Raw genomic sequence first — 12744 nt, forward strand, 5'->3', positions numbered from 1 at the left:
CCAGCGCCTACACACAAGATGCAGAACCTCACCTTTAGGCTGAAACTACGATGTAGCTGCCAAACAAGCTCCTTTTTAACGCCAGCATTATCACCAAGGCACTCTCCATTACCAGGAATTTAGAAATAACCGCAGATTTCCTCCCAAGGTGTACTCTGAGGGGCACACCACAGCTTCAGGGTAGAAAAAGGCCAACGTACAGTGCTCCCCAACTGAGGGTCCCTGAATTAAAAGGTACATAAAAGAAGGACTGCTTCTGACTGGCGCTGTAAGTATACTGGGGTTCTAGCAACACTGCAAAGTTCACTCTTGATTATAACCTGAGTTGATGGGGCCCTCTGAACACTTGAGATAGGGAAATGCACAAAAAAACCTCCAAACCTCACCTTAACTAGGCGCAAAGGTCTCTGCAGTGAACAGACGCATACTAGGAATGTGAGCAGAACTCCGTAACGCGGAGAAGGAAACGTTCATTGTATGTGCTGGGACAAGACACGCCACGAGAGCGAGGGAATAGGCGAAAGCAGAGGCTGCAACATCAAACAACACCGCAGGCTTCAGCGGATCCTTTACAAAATATCAGGCTTTAGTCAAACATCTTGAACCCATAACTAAAACTGTTCCTGTTCCAGTTCAGATTCAACCACGATTTCTAAACAGCCACTCAGACCAAGTTAATTAACTCTCACTTTCAGTATGCAAAAAAAACCCCCAAACCCAAAACCAAATCAACTATAGTTAAAACCAGCTACAGCCTGACTGCCTTGATCTCATTTGCACCTCTCTTTTACTTCAAAACTTTGAAAATGCGACATGAAAAATCAACGAGACACAATGTCAGTTTCCCAAGATCATTTCTACAGCAAGACATTAGCCTGAGGAACTTAAACTGAACAAACACCTCTTATTATTTAAGAAGATAAATGAATATCAAACTCAGCAGCAGCCCAACAAGTATGTACACAATAAAATAAACAGTCTCTCAGATTATAAGGAAACAGGATGCAGGCTGTAGGTACAAGAAGTCACTAGCTCAGTGCTGTTTTCTGGTTGATCATTCAGACCCTAGAAAAAAGCACTTGTACTCGGTAGCTCACAATCTGGTCTTTTCCCAGTGGACATTTATTTCTTACTAGACAGCGGCACACACTATAAGAGAAATCTTAAAATCAACCCGCCCAAGAAACACAATCACATCTTCAAACAAACCTTTTTTAGGATGGGGTTTTGGAGGTTCTGTAGCCACTGGCAATGAAGAAACCTGAAAAGACAGAAAAGAGGAGTATTAAATACACCGGCCAAGTTTTCTTGAAGATCTATTCCAGAAAATAATCAGAAAGGACAACTGGCAAATCCCATAAGAGGGCACAAAAATAGCATCATTGCCACTAGACAAACTCTGCACTACCAAGCACTGCTTTTCCCTGGCCACAGCTAGGTATAGATTTCTGTTCACCATACAGATTAAATAAACCCACTCAGTTTACAGCACATTCCTCTTCTGTAGGCTCAGTGCTATTTATGAGGATTCTAGCAAGTGATCATTACCTTGTAAAAAACCAAAACTCTAGCATTTAAGATGCTAATTAGAACTCACACAGGAAAATGTCAAAAGCATTTCGTATAAAACATTTTTAAAGTTAATTAGAACAACGCCGTTCCTGGGGAACCATCAGAGTGTGCAGGCGCATGAGCGCAGCGCTGTCCCACTGCACGGCGGGCAACAAACCTCGACCTGCAAATGTTGTCCAGAGCTCACAGACACGCAGGTACCAAGTCCGTGGAAAATCATGCATTTTACACTTTTTTCTTACTTTGCATCAAAAATTCAGCCTTCACAGAAGAGAAGAATGATTACACAGGAAAAAGTTTTTATTTTTGACTTCCAGTTCTTGTTGAGGAAGAGACATTCCTCATTCCTCTTCCCCAGACACAACCCAGGATTTTACAGACCTCTGTCACCTCCCCTCTCCTTAATAAACAATTTGTAACAGTGGAGATTCAGTCTACCCTTATTCCTTGTAATGTTTTGTCAACGTTTTCTAGTTCTATTCTCTTTTTTTATTGGAGGTGGGGAGGATCAGAACTTGCACAGTATCTGAGATATGAAAAATAAGCCAGATGCATACAGGAAAGGCTTTAACCAGCTTTGTTTCCTAACAATTTCTAACATTTTATTCACTTTTTCTGATTCCTATTGTGAAAAGCTGAATTAATACTTTCACAGAATTACCCAACTCCAAGAACTCATTCCTAAACAGCAATAACCAGCACAAAGCCCCTCATTTTTTTATATATTTGCAATTTATTTTTAATCTGTACACATCATTCCAATTCTGAGACCTGTCACTCAGCACCGTTCAGACTTTCCTGTAGTTTCTCACATTTCCTCCTCAGATGAATAATTTTCTAGCCATCCTTTTGCCCAGACTGTTTGCAGGTACACTGAGCAACACAGACCTGGTATAGATCCCTGCAGGGCTTCACTATCGACTGCCCTCCACCAGAAAAAAAAAGAGCATTTACTCCTTCTTTCTGCTCCTCACCTTTTAGAATCACATAATGGTTTGGGTTGGAAGGGACCTTTAAAGGCCATCTAGTCCAACCCCCCTGCAGTGAGCAGGGACAGATTCAACCAGATCAGGCAAACTCAGAGCCCCATCCAACCCAGCCTTGAATGCTTCCAGGGATGGGGCATCAACCAGCTCTCTGGGCAACCTGTGCCAGTCCCTCATCGTAAAAAATTTCTTCCTTCTAACCAGTCTAAATCTCCCCTCTTTTAGTTTAAAACCATTACCCTTTGTCCTATTGCAAAAGGCCCTGCTAAAAAGCCCCTCTCCAGCTCTCTTGCAGGCCCGTTCAGGTACTGGAAGGCCCCAGTAAGGTCACCCCACAGCCTTCTCTTCTCCAGGCTGAGCAGTAACAACTTTCTCAGCCTTTCCTCACAGCAGAGGGGTTCCAGCCCTCGGATCATTTTTGTGGCCTCCTCTGGCCCCACTCCAACAGGTCCAGGTCTTTCCTGTGCTGAGGGCTCCAGAGCTGGATGCGGGACTCCAGATGGGGTCTCACCAGAGCGGAGCAGAGGGGCAGAATCCCCTCCCTCGACCTGCTGGCCACACTTCTTTTGATGCAGCCCAGGGTATGGTTGGTTGGCCTTCTGGGCTGCAAGCACACACTGCTGGGCCATGCTGAGCTTCTTCTCATCAACCAGCACCGCCAAGTCCTTCTCCTCAGGGCTGCACTCAATCCATTCTCCACCCAACCTGCCTGGGATTGCCCCGACCCAGATGCAGGACCTTGTACTTGGCCTTGTTGAACTTCATGAGGTCCGCACAGGCCCCCTTCTCGAGCCTGTCCAGGTCCCTCTGGATGGCACGCCGTCCATCCAATGTGTCGACCGCACCACTCAGCTTGGTGTCGTCGGCAAACTTGCTGAGGGTGTGCTCGATCTTGCTGTCTGTATCATTGATGAAGATATTAAACGGCCCTGGTTCCAGCATAGAGCCCTGAGGGACACCACTTGTCCCTGATCTCCATCTGGACATCGAGCTGTTGACCACTACCCTCTGGCTGCGACCTTCCTACCAATTCCTCACCCACCGGACAGTCCTCCCACCCAATCCACCTCTGTCCAATTTAGAGAAGGATGTTGTGGGGGACCGTGTTGAAGGCCTTGCATTAGTCCAGAGAGATGTGCAGCTCGCCCTTTGTCCAAGGACGCAGCCACTCCGCCACAGCAGGCCCCAAGGCCAAACAGGCAGGACTTGCCCTCAGCAAAGCCGTGCTGGCTGTCTCCAGTCACCCCCCTCTCCTCCATCTGCTTCTAGCAGGAAGCCATTTCTTTAAATCAGGTATTTATCACAGAATCACAGAATGGTTGGGGTTGGAAGGGACCTCTGTGGGTCACCCAGTCCAACCCCCCTGCCAAAGCAGGGTCACCCAGAGCAGGCCGCACAGGACCGCATCCAGGCAGGTCTGGAATATCTCCAGAGAAGGAGACTCCACAACCTCCCTGGGCAGCCTGGGCCAGGGCTCCGTCACCCTCACAGTGAAGAAGTTCTTCCCCGTGTTCAGCCGGAGCTTCCTCTGCTTCAGTTTGTGCCCGTTGCCCCTTGTCCTGTCACTGGGCACCACTGAAAAGAGTCTGGCCCCATCCTCCTGACACCCACCCTGCAGATACTTGTAGGCATTTCTAAGGTCCCCTCTCAGCCTCCTCTTCTCCAGGCTGAAGAAGCCCAGCTCCCTCAGCCTCTCCTCCTAGGAGAGAGGCCCCAGACCCCTCACCATCCTCGCAGCCCTTTCCTTCAGAGGTAAGCAGCCCGGGAGCACGACCCGGCCCGCTCAGCAGGCGGCACCCGGGCAGCTCTGCGGGAGCACCAGGGACGGGCGAGCCGCGGCGGCCGCTGAGGAAGGCTCCGCTCCCGCCGCATCGCCCCAACGCAGCTCGGAACAAGGCCGCACTCCCGTTACGTTTCCTGGACCAAGGGCGCACGGTTTACGAACTGGCTCCCAGCAGCCCCTCCCGCCGCCGCCCCGGCCCCCGCCCCCGGCCGGCGGCTGCTCACCGGCGCGGCCTGCGGCTCCGCCATGGCTCGGCCCGCGGGCAGCACCGCCCCGCGCCCGCCCAGCCGGGAGCGCTTCCGGGCCGAGCCCAGCGCGGCGCGGCGCCTGACGGGAAGGCAGCGGGCGGGCCGGGGCAGCAGCCGCGGAAAGCGGCGGAGCAACCCGTGAAACGATAAAATGGAGGCTTATTCGGCGGGGTTTGCTCGGCTCCCCGCGGTGTCAGGCGGGAGGAGGCCTCGGCGCGCGGCCGGGCTCGCCTCACAGCGGCGGGAGGGCGGGAAGGGGTGTTCTCCTTTCTGTTTCCAGAGGAGGCCGCAGGGAGGGCTGGGGGAGGAGAGGAGCAGCAGCAGGGCGCTGCCCCGAGAGGGGCTCCGGATCGCCGCCATCGCCTCGGGGTTTGCCCAGGGCCAGCGAGGCTGAAGACGGCCCCCGCGTCCCCAGCAGGCCGGGGGAGCACGCCGGGGTCTCCGGACCGTTGGGGAAACGGCGTGAGGCGATGGCTGCCCAGGCGGCCGCTGCTCCACCCCAGCGCTCGCCCGGAGCAGCGCAGGGAGGCCTGCTCTGACGCCTGATTCCCAGGGGCAAAGGAGCCGCTGGAGGGGAAAGGTGGTACCGAGGGGCAAGAGTTCAGCGCTGGAAGTGTTGATCGGGGAGCGAGCTGGAAGCAGCAGTTCGCGCTACGGCCCTGCCTGCGATCTGCCTTCTCTATCACCCGCTGCAGTTTGTTCCCCCTCGAAGCTGGCAGAGTGGCACAGGCACCAGCCTGGCAAAAAATACCACAGAAGGAATTCCTCTACAGGAGTAAATTTAATAAAACCACCACCACTTGTTTACTTTAACATAGCTCTTGTTACAGAAATCATAAAAATGGACTCAGCTAACTCATTAGTTCTTTCCCCTTTTAATTGAAAAATACCCCACTGCTTTCAGCTTCTACTGCGCTAAATGGAGTGTTAAATACTTGCCAGGACAGTATGCCCAGTAATTGAGCCCAAAACAAACACAAAGACAATTCCATCATCTTTCCTTTTCAATGTTACGACTTGTTATAATGCAACTGAAACTTAGAACAGCAAGGAACGGTCCGTTTGACAGATGAAAGGGGGAGGGAGAGGAGATCCACAGCCAAAAATCTTTCTGTAAGTCTTTTGAGAAGTGGTGCAAAACATCCCTCCTTTTCCTGCTTCAGAATGAAAAATAAAACTCTAAACACACACACACATACACACACACACCCCTCCTCTGGGTTCAGAGCGCGTCTCCTGTGTGCATGGATGGGAACAGCCACGGTGGACTGTGGCAGGTAGCAATCCGGGGCCAAAACAAAGGCAAAGCGTCCTGAATCCCAGTGTACACTGGTCGCTAACACAATGCACACGGGGTTAACGGCACCAGGAGCTGCGCGCGAGGGGACAGGTCCGGCGCCAGCAATGGATACACACACAAAACCGTGGAGGCCTTGGATGTAAAGGAACTACAGGAAGAGGAGAAAATGCAACTTCCCTAGTAAAAGCCTTCCAAATAAAAAAAAAATTATATATATATTCAGTACACCAGCACACACTTCCCCCACCCCATCCCAGGGAAAACAAAATGAAACAAAAAAATAAAACTGAAAGAAAATGCACAGCAAATAGACATAATCTTGAAGATTTTTAAAGAATAAATATTTTTTTGTAATTAAACATTATGCAAACACGTGCCACGCTTGCTTTTTGTCCATGCATATGCGCTATATACAACTTTGAAAAATACTGTGTTGTCCTCTTTTTGTTTTAAAAGTCATATACAAAGGTTTTTTTTTCCCCTTGCTGTGTACCCCCCCCTCCTCCCCTCCCCAAGAATCATCTTTACAAGGAGCCAATCAACATTCATCCGTGCACTTGCGTGGCAGAGAGGAGGAGGGGGGCAGGAGAGCCATCCCCCCCTTACCAAAGTACATCAAAATGGCTGGTTTGGACATGAAAAGCAGTGTCAAGAAACTGGTTTAAATTTCATCTGTACTACACACAGGAAAAGAAAGAAAAGAAAAAGGAGTCGGCTCGGAGAATGAAGCTACGTTACAAGTCAAAGTTGGAGGGTTTTTTTTTTAGTGCATCTGTCACACTCTTATTGGCCACCTAGAATACTGTTGTACAATGGTTTATCTACCTTTTTTTATTACAATATAATTTACTTAAACCTTCTGTTAACAAAACAGAATCCCGGTACTACAGACCAGCGGTGTAACAGGCATAGCGCCTTCTGTGTGTTTTATTTGAATCGCATGAGCACTCTAGATGGTAAAGGTTTCAGAGTTCGTTTTTTGCGGGGCCAGTCTCAGTCCTCAATGTACTCCCACAGGTCCTTCTCGTAGCCTTCATGGACGTGCTGCAACAAAACCCTTCGCCGGCTCTCGCAGTATCTGCAGCAAAGAGGAACAGCACAGAAAAGGTAGGTTAGGAACCACGGCTCATCCCCGGCATCGAGTAATGCAAACCTTCAGCAAGCCTCACTTCCAAAAGAGGAAATCCCCTGAGAAGGGACTTTGTATTTGTAGCCCATTAACAGCGCTAATTAAGACTTCAGTTACTCCAGTCACTCAACTCCAGGTCCCTGGCTGAAAAAAAAACAGCATGTAAATTTAAAGTTTCCCATGCAGAAGTATCCCCAAAGCCCCTACAGCTGAGAAACCTCCATTAATAACTGAGAAAGGAAGAAGCAGCGGCTGCAATTTGCAAAAACCCAGAGCACGGGTTAGCAGTGACACTCGAAATGGGACGAAGCTGCTCTCAAACGTGGGCTGGTGCCTACTCACTGAGCCCTAGCAGGACAACAAAATCCAGGAGCTAGCCTCGGGAGCGCTGAGCCCGTTTTATTCCCCTCCAAGATCCCGGTGGAGATGGAAGCAGGCAAGCTGGCTATGAAAAGGGTTACAGGCCTGGCTGGAGTGCAAGTTTTACCTCGCATCACAAGTCCTGCATCTCAGAGGGACACTATGCCCTGCAGAGTCTTCCCACCTACACTCAAACAGGCACTGCTGCAAGTAAAACTGATCTCAGAGTTAGGTACAGTCCTACCAGGATCAATGACACTGAGGAAAAGGGATATCATAGGAACATATCAAAAGATGCCATGTTCTTTTCGGGTGCGTTAGCGAACTAAAAAGATAAAAGCAGAGAAACATTTAAAGTATTCAGGTTCCAAGAGCAAATTATATAAATAAGCAGCAGGCATTTCTGGATTAAATCCCTTCCAGCAGCAATGCTGAAGTGTACATCATCTTTAGGCATGCGGGGGACAAGACAAGTCTTGGTAACATCTCCCCAGGCCCCAGGCACAGCTCTGTAGCCGGTTCACAGTTTGGCAGCACCCAGCCTGGAGCGGTGTGCTGTAATGTGAGAAACAAACCCAAGAGCTGACTGCGGAGTTACCAGTTCCTGCTGGGAACTGTGTGGTTCAGTTTCCAGGCACGTGCATCAGTCAGGGCAGCGTCCGAGGGTCTCTTGCATCTGTGAGCCCAGCTTGCTCAGCAGTGGCCAAACATTCCCCTGCTCGCTAAAGCGAGGTGCACAGGAGGAATCTCCCAGCACAAGACCCTCGCAGAAAGCTATCCTTGATCACAACACAGGCTACCATGTAGGTAGAAATTCCTCACCTTAACCCGCAGGCCTTATGCTGCTACCATTCAGTACCTTATTAGAGACAGATTTATCCGAAAAAAACTGTTCTGGCTCTTCTCATTGCTATCAGCTGTTGCAACAGAAATCGTCGTACACAAAGTCCCACTGATTTTCTGAAGCATGTGACAACAAACACGCACAGTTTCTGCTTTCCCAGCCTCAGTTATTTTGCTGCTGGTGGTGGGGCTTTAATCCTGTTTTCTAGAAATGTCTTTGCAAGCTAAGAGATCAAAACAGCTGAAACCAAATTAGCTAGGAGGTCAGTTCCTGCAATTTCCCAGAGCTCTGTAAACCCACCTCGATAACACCCCTGGTCCCAGTCTTGCATCAGTACCCCATAACCGGAACACAAAGAGCACCATGCAGGACATGATTAAGACATGACTGAACTAGTTAATTAGGGACCTGCGCGGGCTTGACAGATGCATACTTTCTTCCCAGAAACATGATGGCAAGTTTGGGATACTATAGCCTGAACTGCCTGAGAGTGTATTCTTAGGTTTTAATTTCTTCTGGATAGCTGTTATCGTTCCTAGGAGAGCATCCAGTTTCAGAGGACTTAAGTGAAGAAGCAGTTTGATCTGAGACACCCTTTAAGATCACCATTAAGTAGGTGAGTTACAAAATGTCTCAAAAGAGAAGGTCTGGTAAGTCTTGCCCAGCCCCAGTGCTGCCAGACTACAGCAGAATGGACCACAGGCCCACCGCAGTCTAATGGCTCCTTCCACTCCCCAGAGTCCTCTAGACACTACAGCTCACCCTACTTTGGCTTCCTCCTCCCCTTCTCCCCCCCAAGCTAGCATTAACAAATTCAGTGGCTTTGGCAAAATGCCTCAAAAATGAAAGCCATAATCCTGTGACTCATCTACATTTACAGCTTTGTATTTTTCCACTGCGCAGAAGCAACTCCGCTGGCACTGAAAAAAGCACTGGTATTTGTGTCACCTGGACCCCAGTTCTTCTGCTCTCCTCCCCAGCTGGGCAGGTTGCACTCTCCCTGTTCTTTCAGGCAGCTTTTCTACACCCACTTTTCACACAAACGGACCCAAGAGAGAAATAAAACAGCTGACTGCTCTCATGGCAACTCATTCTAGGCCAAAGCTGCCAGCTGGGAAGAAAATCACTCCCTGTTCTTCTCTGGCCCTCACTATGTAGGTCCTATCTTGGTCCTGGCCATTTCCACGTGCTCCTTCTGTGCAGGATCGGCAGTGTAGGAGGAGTCATTGTTTTTGGTCACTATATTTTTCCATTATACGACTGAATCCTCTGGCTACTGCTCAGCAGAGCTGACAAGGCAGAGTTGGGAACCCCTCCCTGCAGGCTGTAACCTTCCCCGAGGGCTGGTCCCAGCAGGGGCACAAAACCACGCTGCCAGCATCTGCATGAGGGCTTCACCGCTGATGATTTCAGGACACCACTGCTGCTATTGTCCGATGCCCAGGAACCGGTGGATGATCACAATGTATGGCAGAAGGCCAACAACAAACCGCTTCCCAGGGACACGACCCTGGAGAAAACTGTAGCTTGGCAAGTACACAGCTGTCACAGGATGACAACACAGGTACTCAGGCAGCTCTGAGATAGAGGATTATTCAAAAACAAACCTGTACTTATCCTGTACTTTCTGCTTTATGTCTTGCAGTGAATCTTGGGATATATCTCGTTCAAGGTACCCAGAAAGCACCTCTGTAGCATTCTCTAAGTCTGCTTGGTTATTCTGAAAGACAAAAAAAAAAAGGCAGCATATTTTGGGGGGCAAGGAAAGAAAGAGATTTTTCTTCAATCCAACCAAAATCAGTACTAAACCAAAAAGCAGGATTAGACATTCACTGTGTAACACACTAGTAACCGGTTCTGAGCATCAAGATCGAAAAAGCCAAAATTTCTTCGTTTTGTCAGAAGAAAATCTGCACATCTACCAGCAAGTCTTACACCTTCCTTGATCTGCAAGATCCTGGCAAGCCTAAAAGAATCCTTTCCTTACCAGTGATACAGTGCAGTTACACGACAACTCATCTCCCATTCTGTCCCTTGACTATTTTTTTTTTTTTACCAGCATTCACAAAGCCTCTGCTGACTCCAGGTACACGCACAGCAGCATCAGAGCACAGCTTTCACTACCGTGCAGTAGTTCTGTGCGCCCTTTACTGAGTACGCAGCACAGATGCATCCTGCTTAGGTTCTGTACCAAGACCAGCACAGGACTGTTTTAAAATCATAAATAGCCAATACAGTTTCACCTATGAATTGGACCTCCAAGTGCAATTTTACTGGTAGTGCCCTTGGAAAAACGCCAATGCCAGGGAAGGGCAAAATGACAGATTTAAGCTTTCATGCCTTCTTTGCCAGTTCAAGACAGCACCTCATTCCCTTTCTTGTTTCAGAGGGCAGCATCTTGTAACTTTATGTCCTCCTCCAGCAGAGAATGCTACACGATGCCCTGCACGGCCCCTAACTTCTGTACAACAGAATATTAAGACAGACTCACTTCGGTAAAACTGGGGACAAAAGCTCCTCCAAGCATTAAATCCCTATTTCGCTTAGCTTTGGAATCTAACTCCTGACAACCACGTGTTCTCCTACCTCAAAGATAATGGACTGATTATTCTTTTTGAGGTAGAAGGCAAAGACGTAAGTGTACATGAGTGTGGCACGACACTGGCAGAGGACGTCGACTGCTTTCTTCAGGAACTGCACCTCGATCCACGACATGTTGTGCTGCTGCATCTCCTCCATTTTCTGCTTCACCTGAGCATAGAGCTTGTGCTCAAAGCGCAGGCTCTGCATGTGGTTCATATAGCGGTTGCAGTAGAACAGGTACCTCTGCAGGGCTGCTCTGGATCGCTGTGTTAATTCCCATTAGGAAAAAAGAAAACAAATTGTTAAAACAAAGTAATGGCTGAAGGAGAAGTAAACCCTTCAGAAGGCTCTTCCTGACCCTGAGAACAAGCTTCCTTGCCAAAGGCGTTTCCTCTCCTCTCATGCTGGCCAGACTGAGACGGCGCCACTTTGTGCAGCGCTGTCAACCCTGACATTGTGCAATGAAATTTTTAATTTCAGCCTCCCAATTCAAGTTACAGAACTTAAATACTTCCAGTGTCATGACAAACAGTGAGAAGCAGATTTTTTTTTGTTTCCTAATAAGGAATTCAATTAAACAATTACTGTGCTTGTGTTAAGAGGGCAACCTTAGGTTGCCTAGGCCACACAGATTACAGAGCAGGGGAAAAACACCATGTGCTACGTAGTACAAGAGAATCAAGATGACTCAATACACAGCCATTAATTTTATTTTCTTCTTAGTGACAGATCAGCTGTAAAAAAAATGACAACATGGGCATGGTTAAGCTTGTATGTTGTGGCTGTGCAAAGCTAGCATGTATCAGCCAAAGTCATCCCTATCTGCAGGGAAGACTTTGGTTCTTGGCTATAGCGGTACTTTGACTGAGATGCAGGAAATGGATTTCTGCAAGTTGCAGCACACAGCATGCAATCCTTCCCCATTAAAAAGGGCTTTGGCTCTATCCATATTCACAGAACAGTTTAACGGAGCTACAACTTCACCCACAATTTCTTCTCTGTCAAGCCTTCAAGGATAGCTATTGGAATGACAGCAGTCTATTTTATTTACATTCAGAAGGTCTGCTGTATTTAAACACCTCAGGATTTGCATCAAGAACTTTGCAGTAAAGAGCATTTTATGAAGGATGTAAGGATTGTTGTCTCAGACCTACAGCATGATGATGACTTCACATAAATAGCTGCTATAAAACAGGCAAGGCAGCATGACAGATAACAACTGAGTTAACATGTTCTCTAAATTGGGTTAAAGTGGCTTTGATTTTTTTTTTCCTGGCACGAAGCAAAAGTCCAAAGCTGCAAGGAAACTTAACTGTCTTTTGGATTTGTGTCCAAGTCCAGGAAATTCTTCAGAGCTGATTTATAGGTTTACAGAAAGCCCGAAAGCACGCCACAGGGTTGGTGATCTCCTTTATCATCAAAGGTTATGGACTCACCTCCTGTGCATCCCTTGCCGCCTTTGCATCATCCTCATTGTAGCGATTACAGTTGTACCTGTAACAGGGACATCGATTCCACAGATTTCAGTCCAAATTGATGCCGCCTGCATCACGGTTTCCTTGCCTTCCAGCAAGGCACGCCCCTGAACTCACCAGGCAGATCCGTGGGGCTCCCAGGGGCCCAGACACACCCAGCAGAACTCCGCTTTGCAGTTCTGGTTCCGACAGACCATGTGGTTGCAGCCCCCGTCCTTCTCGATGGTGACATGGCATTTCGGGCATTCCTGTTCACAGGACAGGGAGCACCGTTAGCACGGAAAGGACAGAACCCAAAACAGTCCTGTGAAGTCAGAAGGGTTCCCGTGGCAGTGAGAGATAGCACCTTAAGTGAAACGCATGACTTCTTTCTTCCCTTCAGTCATCGAGATCCTCTTCAGAGCCAGGCTTTAAAATATTTCCATAATCAGAGTGGCTAGATAGCAAAAAAACCCTAAGGAAAA

General features: G+C 48.4%; 2 protein-coding genes across 3 annotated transcripts in view; both read right to left on the reverse strand.

Moving 5' to 3' along the window:
- BBS4 (Bardet-Biedl syndrome 4) overlaps positions 1–4633 on the reverse strand; it is a 44585-nt gene extending 39952 nt beyond the window's left edge. For both annotated transcript variants that reach the window (XM_075432234.1, XM_075432233.1), the window contains exons 1-2: positions 4566–4633; positions 1210–1261 (exon numbers count right to left, since the gene is read on the reverse strand). In XM_075432234.1, coding sequence (XP_075288349.1) covers positions 1210–1261; positions 4566–4589 — 76 coding nt within the window. In that variant the 5' untranslated portion in view covers positions 4590–4633. The remainder of the gene's footprint in view (positions 1–1209; positions 1262–4565) is intronic.
- Positions 4634–6208: 1575 nt separating this feature from the next.
- The window catches only part of ARIH1 (ariadne RBR E3 ubiquitin protein ligase 1), a 60646-nt gene continuing 54110 nt past the window's right edge, over positions 6209–12744 (reverse strand). The window contains exons 10-14 of the mRNA XM_075431457.1: positions 12398–12528; positions 12242–12299; positions 10809–11069; positions 9830–9942; positions 6209–6967 (exon numbers count right to left, since the gene is read on the reverse strand). Of these exons, the coding sequence (XP_075287572.1) occupies positions 6883–6967; positions 9830–9942; positions 10809–11069; positions 12242–12299; positions 12398–12528 (648 nt within the window). The 3' untranslated portion in view covers positions 6209–6882. The remainder of the gene's footprint in view (positions 6968–9829; positions 9943–10808; positions 11070–12241; positions 12300–12397; positions 12529–12744) is intronic.

The sequence above is a fragment of the Opisthocomus hoazin genome, chromosome 10 (genome assembly GCF_030867145.1).
Source record: "Opisthocomus hoazin isolate bOpiHoa1 chromosome 10, bOpiHoa1.hap1, whole genome shotgun sequence".
NCBI lineage: Eukaryota > Metazoa > Chordata > Aves > Opisthocomiformes > Opisthocomidae > Opisthocomus > Opisthocomus hoazin.